We start from the raw sequence: 13,537 nt of genomic DNA on the forward strand, positions 1-13,537 counted from the left end.
CCTGCGTACCCATCCATGGAGGACAGTAACGCGTGATCTGCGGTATTGTCCACCAATATGTCGATATGTGGTAGAGGAAAGTCATCTTTAGGACTTGCTTTGTTTAAGTCTCTAAAATCAACACAAACACGGATTCTCTCATCCTTTTTGGGTACGGGTACTATGTTGGCTACCCAGTCAGAGTACTCGGAAACTTTGATGAACCCGGCTTTGAATTGTTTATCGACTTCTTCCTTAATCTTGAGAGCCCATTCTATTCTCATTCGACGAAGCCTTTGTTTCACGGGCTTGAAACCTGGCTTAATTGAGATTCTATGTTCTGCGATATCCCTGTCGATCCCTGGCATGTCTTTGTAGGACCAAGCGAAAACGTCTTTGAACTCGTGTAGGAGGTCTATGAAACTGGCCCTTTCGGTGGGGCTCAGGGTTGTCCCTATCCTAAGTTCTTGGGGTTCTAGTTCGGTTCCTACATTGATGGGTTCGGTGTTCTCTATTACTTATCCCCCTTCCCCCTCTTGTAGTATTTCCTTGGCTATGTAGGGAGGTATCTCAATTGAGTCTGGGTCTGGGTCTGGGTCATCCTCAGTATCATCGTAAACAGATTTTTTTTTTTGGTGAAATGTGAGAGTATATATATATCAAAGGACAAAAAATATCAAATTTACAACTGGCAAAACTATAAAAAGTATTAACAGAAGCCGTTAATACTCAAATAGCTCAAGCAAACCAACATGTATGCAAAGAAACTCAGCCTATCCAGACTGCTGCCCAACAATAGAGTGTACACACCCCCATTTATTAAGCCAATCTCGGTCTCCTCTCTGCATATTCCTACCAACCATGCTCCTGATTATATGCTTAGCTTCCTTTACCATACGTTCAGCAAGGGTAGCTGGCCTTATCAACACTCCATTCATTCGTGCATTGTTCCTCTGCTGCCAGATATAGTAGCAGCAAGCAGACCATATCATAGCATGAGCCTGAGATTTCACTCCCATTCTCCCTGTAACATTCATATTGACATCAATTTTGAACCCGCACCAGGTTTCTATACACTGCAGCAGCTGTCTACTGTAGTTACAGTTAAAGAACAGATGCTCCACAGTTTCATCAGCATCTTCACAAATGCAGCAAGTCTTCTCCTGACAGTATCCAATTCTATGCAGCTTTTCTCTGACATTCAGACCCTTATTCATATAGAGCCAGGTAATAATGGCATGTTTTGCTATATTCCATTTGTTCCAAACTGCAATAGACCAGTCTTTCTTAGGTTGTGAATGTCTAAGCCATTCATAACCCTGCCTAACTGTGTAACCAGTTATGTCATGCGTCCATTGACTGTCTATATATGCACTCTTCATCAATTCTTTCACTTTGCAAATTTGTTTCCAAGCCCAAGCAGCATCAGCAGATGGTTTATAGTTATGCCAGTCCCCATTTTTCAGATAAATTTGGTTGATCCATCTGATCCAGAGCCTGTCAGCCTTCCCATAAATCCAGTCCACTAATTTAGCTATAATAGCTACATTCCAGGTTTCTGCCTTTTTGATCCCTAGGCCTCCCTCCTCCTTTGGTAGAGTAACTGTGTCCCAAGCAATCAAGGGTACCCTATGGTAGTCAGAGCTCCTATCCCAAAGGAAATTTCTACATATAGCTTCAATTCTTTTGATCACAGCTTTAGGGATAAGGAATATACCAGCCCAATATGAATAAAGAGTATTCAAGACTGAGTTGATAAGCACAATTCTCCTTGCATAGGATAACTTTTTTGCCCCCAAAATTCGAATTCTATTGACCATCTTCTCAGTCAGTTGCATTCTTTTTTGGTGAGTTTCCCAGCCTGTATAGGTACTCCAAGATATCTGAAAGGCATGCTACCCTCAACAAACCCAGTAACTTGCTGGATGTCATTTTTAAGCTCTTGTGTAACTCCATTGAAGTACACTTCTGATTTAGTATTATTCATGACCAATCCAGAAGCCTTAGAGAATGAGGAAAAAGCTCTAATCATCAGCATAATAGAGTGAGTATTGCCCTTACAAAACATTAGTAAGTCATCTGCAAACATTAAGTGATTCAACTTGATGCCTTTGCATAGAGGGTGGTATTGGAAAGGCCATCTGGCAGTAGCATAGTTTATCATTCTAGTGAGGTACTCCATGCACATTGTGAATATAAGAGGAGATATAGGGTCTCCTTGTCTGAGTCTTCTCTTACCTTTGAAGTATCCAAAAGAACTACCATTTAGACATAGGGAGAAAGATGTAGATTGCACACAAGCCATGACCCTTTGAGTAAAATTTTCAGGGAATTCCATTTTCTGAAATAATTGCTCCACAAAACCCCACTCAACAGTGTCACATCGTAAACAGAATTGCATTCAAGATAACACAAAGAGTAAGCAGAACCTGATTTATTCATATTAAAGTTTAAGAATAGTTGAAACAAAGAAGCCATCTGATCTGTGGTCAGCGGCGGTAAAGGGACAGTTGTTGGGACATTTCCCGAACTACTGTTACTATTTGAGGCTAAGCTGGGAGATACTAAGGGAATGGGGATGACGACAGAAGGAGATTCCTTAGTGACTTCTCTAGACTCCGACTCTGACTCCGACTCTGACTCTGACTCGAATTCATCGTCTTCTGGTTCTCCTTTGAACATCTCTCCTTCTCCAGTGGTGAGCTTGAAGATTCTTCCTTGATTGTTGGTCCACTTGATTGATTTTCTCCATCCTTTCTCCTGGTTCGTGTTTGTTTCTGTGATTAACACGGTAGGGTTGAAGTGGTTGTCTTGAAGTATCATGGTAATGATCTCATCCTGCGCGGCTCTAACAAATCGATCTTCTCCAAATAGTAGACTAACAGCTTGTTCGTCTAAGCAAGGTGCTCGACGTGCTTTGACGGTAGGAACCGTTTTTGGAGGAATGAAGTAGCAATCGTGAAAGATCTCGTTTCCGGCTAGCTTCCTTCCGAGGTAGTGCCAAGGTTCGGGAAATCCGTGAAAGAGTTCTTGACTTCCTTCCCTAACAAATTATCCATTTAGGGTAGGGAGATATGGTCGCATTTGGACTCCTACGTGCTTACGGCTTTGAACTTGAGCGAGCATCTCGAGAACTTCCTCTTTAGTGGGTTTGTATCCTAGTCCAAGTGGTATTCTTTTTTAGTTGCCTTCCTTGTAGGGTGCGAAGGTGTTTCTTCGGGCAGGGTTCAAAGGTATTCCCGGGAAGTATCCCTGGGATTTGAGTATGTGGTTGACCACCAAGTTGGAGTGGGGATCGTAGTATACGGGTGCCAACTCGCTTTCTATGACACTTATGCTTTGAAAGCCCCCAAGTTCATATACTGGATCTGTAAGGACTTGATTATTTGACTTCTTTTCGATTATTGCCTTGATGGGCGATGAAGTGATCGTCACCACTTTGCCATTTAGTGGGATTTTGATCTTTTGGTGAAGGGTGGATGTTACTGCTTTGGAAGCGTGAATCCAAGGTCTTCCCATAAGTATGTTGAAGGAAGCTTCAATGTCCACTATTTGGAAGTTAACCTTTCGCTCAATCGGCCCTGTGGCTATGGTTAGGTTAACGAGTCCTACTACCTTTCGTCATGTACCATCATATGCACGGACACCTTGATTGGTAGGGGTCCAATACGACTCTTTCATGCCTAGTTTGTATGCCGTTTTTAGGGGTATGACGTTGACCGCGGATCCATCATCCACCAAGGTCATTGGCACGTTCTTCTTTAAGAAAATGACAGTGATGTAAAGAGCCAAGTTATGACTAGCGCCAAAGGGCGGCAAATCTTCATTTGAGAAAGTAATAGGATTACTTAGCTTCGGTGATTCTTGGAAGACCAAATTGACTACATCGTCGGGTGTGGAGTCATGTGCTACATTTAATTTGGCCAAAGCTTGCAGTAAAGCTTGGCGATGTGGGAATGAGCTTGCTACTAATTTCCAGACTGAAAGATCAGCCTTTGTCTTTTCTAATTGCTTGAGCAAATGATCAGTAGAGTCATCTTCGTGTTATCATTTGGTGTGATAACGTTGGTTGGACCATTTTGAGTAGTACTTTGATATGGACGCCCCGAACGAGTTAGGTGGTCCACATCTTGGTCTTCACCATTTTGGACTATTTCCTTGACTAGGGAGTGTTCAATGAGATACTCGTCTTCATCATCATCGGCCCATACTGTAGCTAGTTCCCTCATTCTCATGATCTCGTCCTCTAATTGTGTGATTTGGTCGACTAGTTTATCAACCACGACGACTATTTCTTGCATAGTAGCATTTTGGGAAAAGATTAATGGCGCATGTTCTTTAGGTGTCGCGTTGGGGTCATGTAAAGTTGTCACCACATTTTCCAATTCCGAAAATTGCCTATCCACACTCCTTGCCCATGCGATGAAGTCAGTAATGGTAGGGGAGATGGTAGAGTAGAACCCTTCATTCTCGATCGCGTGGATCTCATCTTCGATTGGAGAAATGAGGTGTGAACAATCTAAGGTAGATTCTTCACTTGTGATCACTAGAATTCCAAGAGGATTCTGAGTGTTGATGGGCTTACCTCCCGGCGATATTGGTAGTCGACCATCCTCAATCATGTCTTGAAGCACATTCTTCAATTTGTAGCATTTTTCGGTGTCATGCCTCTTACCCCTATGATATTCGCAGTATGAGTTCTCGTCCCAGAACTTGGATTTCTTTTCCGGTTCGGGTGTAGGGCCTATGGGTTGGAGTTTGCCTTGTTTCATTAATCTTTTTAGAGCATTGGAATAAGTGTCCCATAGATTTGTAAATTTCCTTGGTGGGGTACTCTTCTTGGATGGCTCGAGGAGGTTAACTTCATCGGTCTTGCTAGTGGAGCCGTAAGAACGAATTGTTGAGCCTTGATATCCTCGGCCTACCGTTTTGGACAAGAGCCCTTTACGGATGTCATCTTCGATCCTCGTTCCTAGTACGGTTAAGTCTTTGAAAGTTTTGATGTTTTGGTATCTCAAATGATTAGCATAGATGGGCTTTAGGCTGTCCACGAATTTCTCCACGAGGGTAGCCTCATCCGGGCATTCAACTAGTTGGGTACTAGTCTTCCTCCACCTACTTAGGAAGTCGGTGAAACCTTCTTTGTCATTTTGGGTAAGAACCTCTAAAGTGCGCATGTTAACTTGGATCTCAACATTATCCGCGTATTGCTTAGCAAATTCGATCGCGGCATCTTCCCAAGTAGCGATCTTCTTATGTTCTAGAGAGTAGAACCATTGCTTTGGGATGGTGTCAAGAGATGAAGGAAAGATCCTTAAGAACATCTCGGGTTTGATGCCTTTGATAGACATGTAGTCCTTGAAAGCACGGATGTGATTCAAAGGGTTTTCGTGCCCCTTAAACCTAGGGATATCCGTCATGTTGAAGTTGGTTGGCAACTTGGAACTCACGGCCTCATACTTGCGATTATTCTCCCTATAAATGTCATCCCCTTTAAGATACATCAATTGCTCCTCTAAGTATTGGAGTCATTTCTCAGCTGCAGTCATACCCATGGGAGGGTTTTCGTCCCTGAAGTCATTCACGAAGTCATCAACGATTTCACTTTCCCGAGGAGGCAACCTCGTTTCTACGGCATAGATCCGGCCTTCGATGGTGTCAAGGCGATCATACACTTGGTCTTGAGTAACTTGGAGCTGAGCTAGCGCGGTTAGGATTCGATCATTACCATCCTGGAGTTGATTGAAGTTCACATCGCTTGTTTCAGGCATCTTGGAAACTGGATAAGAGATCGACGACGAATCAAAACACGATCGACCATTCTAACACACTTACTAAGAAATGTTTTGACTCGTGAAGTGGGTGTGTGCCACTTGTGTCAGTGAGGTTTTGAAGAAATGACAAAGTTTGAAAAATGTTGGTCCTAGTCAACTTTAGTGTAGTTGTAGGAGTGGACTCGAAGTGAGGTTTTGAAATGGGCTTGGGCCCTAAATTTGACTCGACAAATGGGCAAAGTTTTGACTCGGTTTTACGCTAATCATTGGCCTTTTTTTCGAAATTTACACTTTAAAAGGATTTTGATTTTACAAAAATCGTCATGGTTTCGTTTAGAAATGGTGATCACGTAAGGTACAAACATTTATACAAGCATTATAACGGGATGCTGAGTGCATTTAAAAGGTTTTGGTTTAAAGGGTGGGTTGCCATACCGAACGATCAAACCCGAAGTCTGTGGATAGACTCTACCAAACAAGAGTAAGGCCGATTCCTAGTCCATTTCTTCAAGTAGTGAAAGTCCTTGATACAAACAAGAGTAAGTACCATGGTATGGATAACGTCAATCGCTATCCATCCTTAGGCCCAAATAAGAATTAGGACCGTTTAGACGGGACGATTGGTCGGATGGATTGGGTTGGGCCTAGGAAGGCCGAATGAAACGATCTAGGAAGACCGAGTTATGAAAACCGACAATTGTCTTGTACAAACTATTCCCTAACCTTGTTCAACTTTCACCCTTGGCTACACGTAAGTGTATTATCCCCAGCGGAGTCGCCAAACTATGGACGCGGGCCCACGGGGGCGCTTGGGAGGGACAAAAAGCGTTTGCATTTGTGGAGTCGCCACCAATTTATTGTGGAAAATTGGAAACCGTTCGAATACCTCGTGCCATGTCAAGACACAAAGTAATGACATGAACACCAAGAACTCGTTACCCTTAGCATTCTATGTCTAGAATGACTCTCGTGGATGCCAATGAACACGGATGTTCACAGAGATCTGGAGTAAGGGGTGAGGGTACGTATTAGGAAGCTCTTTTGATCGAAAACCTAATCCCGCCCGCCTCGATAGCGGCCTCTACTAATTATTAGGGAAGTTATCTATACTCGATATATTATCGATTATATGCATGCAATGCAACATCCAACGTTTTAATCCTAGCATGTGAGAATTAGACTAAGTCGGTGAACAATTAATTTAGCAAACAATTAGGCCGAAGTAGGAATTTAAGTTCAATTACATGTGAAGGCATACAAATGGTACAATAAAAGAAATACAATAATGCAATAAAAAATTACAATAATTACATCGGATTCGATGATTTATGTCGAAAATACTTTCAAAACGGATAATTTGAGAAAGAATGAATAAACGAATTAACGAACAGGAATTAGGCGATAATACGATTAATAGTTAATTACATACGTAAACTAATTAAACTAGGTCAAGGCAGAACGGAAGTTCAGAGACAGAAATCAACCTGGAAGAGGCGCAGCAGAGCTGCGCCCTCTGGAAGAGGCGCAGCAGTTGCTGCGTCTGTTCCAAGGCTGAGTTCTGGCTGTGAAGCCGGAACTCCAAATCGTTAATATTCTTGGGTGAATTTAATGATTGATTATGATATTCGACTCGGATGAAAGTGATTTAATACATTAATTACATGCGAATGAGTCATAAGAACGATAAAACATCGATGAAACGAATGTAGATGAATTAATTACATGAATGAAAGATTGATTAGTGACATGGGTGAACTAAATAAGTTAAATATGACGAATTAATGAAGAACTAATGATGGATAAACAGATGGGAATATATCAAAGATCGAACTCCAGAGACTCAATATGAAAGAATCGAATCACTACAACCCGGATTGATTTTAATGACGAAAAACCCGCAAATATTGGTTATAAGGGATTTAAGTCGGGATTTAATGATGAATTAAATACTAATGATGATAAATAATATGTTAAATTGTTATGTTTAAATCGTTATATCAAAGAATCGAAGAACGAATGAAAACAAAATAAAAACAAACGAATTAACACAAGACGAAGAAAGGAGAAAGAAAGCAGGAACTGCGGCAGCCTCACGAAGAGGCGTAGCAGGTGCTGCGTCCCTTAGAAGAGGCACAACGGTTGCTACGTCCTTTCTCGACGTCTGTCTTCTGATAATCCGTAAAAAGGGTTTTAAACATGGTTTTATAAATCGGCTTTAAGAATACTTTCGACATAAATCTTGCATTAATGATACAAAAGTAAATAACAATAAATAAAGAAGGATTTACACCCTCAGAGTTACATGTTTGACGAAACAAGATGAACTAAGTTTATGTTTAGCGATGCTCGACTCGAATGTAGCGAAAGTGCCCTCGTAAGAGGAAAACGATTAAGATTAATTAAGTTGATTATGGTGGAATTGGTCAAATTGGTCGGTCATGCAAACGAGGCTGGTACTGAGAAGGATCCGAGCTTACGTGATCGAAAGTTCAAGCACGTAGACGCCAAAAAGAAAGAACGTGGTCTAGAATGCAAAGAGAGAAGAGAAGGGCGGACACTCGCGTGAGAAAAATGAGGAGCGAAGACTCCTATTTATACTAATCACTTGAAGGAATTAGGGTTTTCGGAGAAACTTTGGAAGTGAATCTCGAAAAGATATGAAAAGATACGAAAAATACGCAGAAAAGGACTTGGGAAGAGGCGTAGCAGTCACTGCGTCCCTTGGAAGAGGCGCAGCACCTGCTGCGTTTGTTCCTAGGTGGTTTCCTCCTGCGGAAGATAGATTTACGTGTTTAATTTATGGAATAACGGATTAATCTTATTTTCCTTAATATTTTTTATGAATATTACGGGAAATCCTTTAGCAAATATTAAAAGATTGTGAAATATGGAATAGAAATATCCGGAACATTCCAGAACATTTTGACTCGGGTTTTAGCGTTTATCAGAAAATGAAGACGGTTTTAGGCCCGGACTCCAAATGTACTCTAATTACTGTCAAAACGACCGTATCAGCGCGTAGATGACAATTAAGAGGTAGACATCAGTGTTTGAGCAATCACTTGACGATAAACTTATGAACTGTCACAAATCGTTCCGCGTACCAAACATACGGCCCAATCATCACCGGGTGGTTTGCGGGAGGTGCGGAAATGAGGTATCTACACTTTTCTCTCGTAAAGAAGACATGTTAAAGCACGAAGGAAAATCTTCAAAGTGACATGTTGAAGATCATTAATCAACATGTTACTTGAAGTAGGAGCTGGTTTCCCAGTAAGACAAGGCATAAGACTACTAACCCCACACTCCGATGGTATGTCCCGAAGAGCTCCCTTGGCGGGTTTAGCAAGGCCAAGGTGAGAAGCAAACAAGTCCGTGGTCAAGACAAAGCTGGTGTTCATGAGGCAGAACTCCACAGTTTGTTCCACCGCCTCTTATTTAAACGAGCTCATGAACTCAAGAGTCAAAAAGGCATAGGAGTGCTTACGGAGGTGGTACAACCCAGTCATCGCCAAGGTCTCAAAAATATGTGTAACGTCGGTCTCAATCCCCAAGTCAGTCAGAAGGGTCGTATCTATACAGCGGGTGGGTCTCATCTTATGGCCCTGCAAAGCCACAAACCTCTTCCTTTGTGCGAAATCCGCAAAGACTACAGACGGGTATTTCGGCACGGCCGGGACTACAGGGCCACTTCCATCTCCCACTTTGGGCTCGGAAGCCCTCCCTCTCTTACTTTGTCTGGTTCCCACGGTTGCTCTCGGCATCTGTTTTCAAAATATGGCTTAAACATACCTCCACATATATACTTGAAAACATGTAAAACATTCATGTATGTTCATAGAAAAGAGCAACTAAGTACACACTATCACCAACAATCCAAAATTATAAGTGAAATTTCTCAATTCTTGTCATCAGACGATCTCTACGGCTGTAAAAATTTTGACATATTGAGCATGAATTAACATTACTACTACTACTTTTAGAACTCAAACTTTCAAAACATCTTCATATACAAACCAATTTCACAACAACATGAGACGAATTTCAATTTGGGGCACTTTTAAGATGGAGTTTTAAGGCAATTGTTTGAGTGAAAATCACAAAAATCAACCCTAAACATGATATGTATGACATAGATTACTCAATTTTCCCCCTTTTACACCCAAAAGACAACCAAAAATTAATTTAAAATCTCAAACCCTAGAATTTTCGGGTCATATAAACATATAATTTTAATTCGATTTTTGCATAGTCAACCACAATAATCATCAAAAGAAAGCATCTAGATCATATTGCAACAATTAGAGACAAGAATTAACTCATATAAATCGATTTTTCAACAATCACCAACATCCTACATGCTTCTAATTAATTAAAACATCAAAATAGGGTGAACATTCATACTGTTAGGCCTGGAAATCCGCAAACCTCCCTGATCATTGTCTTACCTTAGCCTGATTATCAGGGTGCCAGGATGTCAGGCTGTCAGGACACATGAAGACAGGCGCCAGGCCATGGAGAGGACAACGGTCAAAATATCAGGACGATATTAAACCATGAAATCACATTACAAGAGGAATACATACGCAACATTAAATAGGAAGATCTCGCAATTAAAGCAACAATTAAGGACGTAATATTGAGAATTATTGCGGGCAATTAAGGAAAATATTCCGCATTAATACCAAGGTCAAGCAGCCGTTCAACTAGTGACTATATAAAGAATGTTTGGGAATCATTTGAAGGACGACAACACAAGACAAGATATAGCATACAATATTCTTATACAACTCTTAGATAATTGCGTTCCATTGTGCTAAATACGTAATACAATAGTGAAATTCTCTCCTGGCTTGATGCCCGTGGTTTTTTCCCGTTTAAGGGTTTTCCACGTACAAAATTCTTTGTCCTTTTATTGTTATATTTATCGTATTTACATCTCCGTATTCCACCTTGACGACCTGACCTACGGACTGACTAGAGCTAGTTAACCCTACCTAAATTTACTACGACCTGATTTAGCCTTGCGCAAAATCCACGCAAAATAATTGGCGCCCACCGTGGGGTATCTAGCTCTTTAAACCCTTTTTTCTTATCCTACAAAAATTCAAAAATCATACAAAAATGGCCCAGCCCACCGTTGAAGAACGGTTGAACGCAACCCTTCAACAAATCGCTAAGTTGGAAAGCTTAAACGAAAAAGTGGCCCAAACTGAGGCAAAAATCCTGCAATTAAGAGAGTCTGAGTCAGCTCTGAAGCAAAAATTGGAAAAAACCCAAGGAGCAGGCTCTAGATTCCAGCCAGGAACCCCATTTGCATCAATTATCAAAAACATTGATTTCTCCAGTTTTGGGAGCCCAGGTGGTTCTAAATTCATCAATATTGACGATGATGGTGAGCCAAAGAATGACAATGAAAAACCTAATGAATCTGCAGCAGCCATCATGATGGCAGTAGTCCAGGAAATCAAGAAACTCAATGAAAAATTCGACAAGATACCCGGTGAACCTGCCAGCCTGGAAGATGCTGCCCCTGACAGTTATACTGATTCGCCTTTCATAGACGAAATAGAAAAGGTAGATTTACCCAAGAAGTTTGTAGTCCCATCCATGAAAATATATGATGGAACCACGGATCCACAAAACCATGTGGCCCTCTACAAACAAAAAATGCTGACTGCATCTATTCCCAGTGAATTCAGACAAGTTTGTATGTGTAAGGGATTTAGAACAACCCTAACCGGCCCTGCTCTACAATGGTACATCAACCTGCCAACTGGGAGCATCCATTCCTTCGCCAACCTGATCAACAACTTCAACCAGCAGTTTGCGAGTAGCAGGGAGTTGGAGAAGCGATCCAGTGATCTTTACCGGATTACACAAAAGCCTGATGAAACTCTCAGGACATTCCTTGCAAGATTCAACAAAGAAAAAGTATTTATTCCCAGGTGTGACGTTGGAACAACGGTGGAGGCATTCAGGCAGGGATTGCTACCACACAGTGACTTATACAACGAGCTCACTAAGTATCTCTGCCACACCTTCGAAGATGTCCAGGCAAGACTCTTGCTTTTATCAGGCTAGAAGAGGACAAGAGATACAAGCTTGGATCATCCAGTGGACCAAAGGACTATGAAAAAAGCAATAGGAAGAGCAACAAAGGACCCAACTACAGACTTACCCTATATTCCAGGCCAGACCATTCAGAAGTCAACCTGGCACATGAATATCAAGGTAAGGCTAAAGTTTTTCCACCTATTTCCGAGCATAACTTCAGTGTTAATATTGCAGGATCGATCCAAAGGCTTGACAACATGGGGCCAGTAGTCAGATGGCCCAGGAAGACGGAAAATCCCAACCCTAGAAGGGACAATTTCAAATGGTGCGAATTCCACATGGACATTGGACACACGACGGATGACTGTTTCACCTTAAGGAAGGAAGTGGCTTATCTGCTGAAAACTGGATACTTAAAAGACCTGATCAAGACGAAAGGCATGAATGCGGATCAGGGCAAGGAAAGTCAGGAGCATAAGCAGGATCGCAACCTCCCTCCACCACCTCCAATATACGAAGTAAAATTCATATATGGTGGATCAGAAATCTGCGGCCTGACCAGTTCAGCAGCAAAAAAGATAGCCAGGATGCCAAGGACAGTATCATCCTGCAAGCCGGATCATATCCCAACAATCACTTTCAATGATTGTGACCTGGTGGACATCCCTGATGTTCATCATGATGGCCTGGTAATTTCTATGCAGATTGGAACCGCCACAGTAAGAAGGATTTTGGTAGATGGAGGCAGCTCAGTAAACTTGATCATGCTTGACGTACTGAAAGCCATGAAAATCAATGAGGACCAAATCACCAAAAAATCCAGCGTTTTGGTAGGATTCAGTGGAGAAACCAAAAGCACTCTAGGAGAAATCCACCTCCCAACCTATGTTGAAGGAGTCTCATCCTATAAGAAATTTGGAGTCCTTGATTGCATGTCGCCTTACAACGCAATCTTGGGCAGACTCTGGATTCATAATGTCAAAGCTATGCCATCAACCTATCACCAGTGTATCAAGATACCAACATCCTGGGGCATAGCCACAATCAAAGGGGATCACAAGACAGCCCAGGAATGCTACACAACAGCCTTGAAACCCTCCAAGGCAGGTAAGTCCCTTGCATAACAATTACAGTACCCTATCAGGAGCACTTATGTAGCACCTCCCAAAATGGAAACAGATCAGGTAGTTCTAGACCCTGAGTACCCTGACAGGTATGTTTTAGTAGGATCTGAAGCCCCAGATAGCGTTAGGCCCGAACTGGTAAAGTTTCATAAAAATAAATCATCTTGGTTTGCTTGGTCACATTTTGATATGACTGGAATTAGTGCTGATATAATTACACATAAACTCAATGTTGACCCATCTTTTAAGCCTGTACAACAGAAAAGAGAAAATTTGCAGCTGAAAGAAATGCCATAATCAACGAAGAAGTGGAAAAACTCTTGGATATGGGAATGATCAGGGAAGTAATGTACCCTGAATGGCTGGCTAACGTTGTTGTTGTGCAGAAAAAGAATGGAAAATGGAGAGTCTGCGTAGAATACACTGACCTGAACAAAGCCTGTCCCAAGGATCCATTTCCTTTGCCACATATTGACGCCATGGTAGACGCCACGGCAGGCCATGAGATGCTGACATTCATGGATGCTTCCAGTGGATTCAATCAAATAAAAATGCACCTTGCTGACCAGGAGAGTACTGCATTCATTATAGACCGAGGCATAT

At 41.8% G+C, this 13,537-nt stretch overlaps 1 protein-coding gene across 1 annotated transcript; it reads right to left on the minus strand.

The window, feature by feature from the left end:
• Positions 1 to 752: 752 nt before the first annotated feature.
• On the minus strand, positions 753 to 1,799 carry LOC141601104 (uncharacterized). Its single transcript, XM_074421371.1, has one exon. The coding sequence runs from the start codon at positions 1,797 to 1,799 to the stop codon at positions 753 to 755; it is 1,047 nt and encodes a 348-aa protein (XP_074277472.1).
• Positions 1,800 to 13,537: the final 11,738 nt, after the last annotated feature.

The sequence above is a fragment of the Silene latifolia genome, chromosome 9 (genome assembly GCF_048544455.1).
Source record: "Silene latifolia isolate original U9 population chromosome 9, ASM4854445v1, whole genome shotgun sequence".
Classification (NCBI taxonomy): Eukaryota; Viridiplantae; Streptophyta; class Magnoliopsida; order Caryophyllales; family Caryophyllaceae; genus Silene; species Silene latifolia.

Excerpts from the sequence above, each read along its gene's own strand:
- LOC141601104 (XM_074421371.1), bottom strand. The coding sequence starts at position 1,799 with ATGGTCAATAGAATTCGAATTTTGGGGGCAAAAAAGTTATCCTATGCA.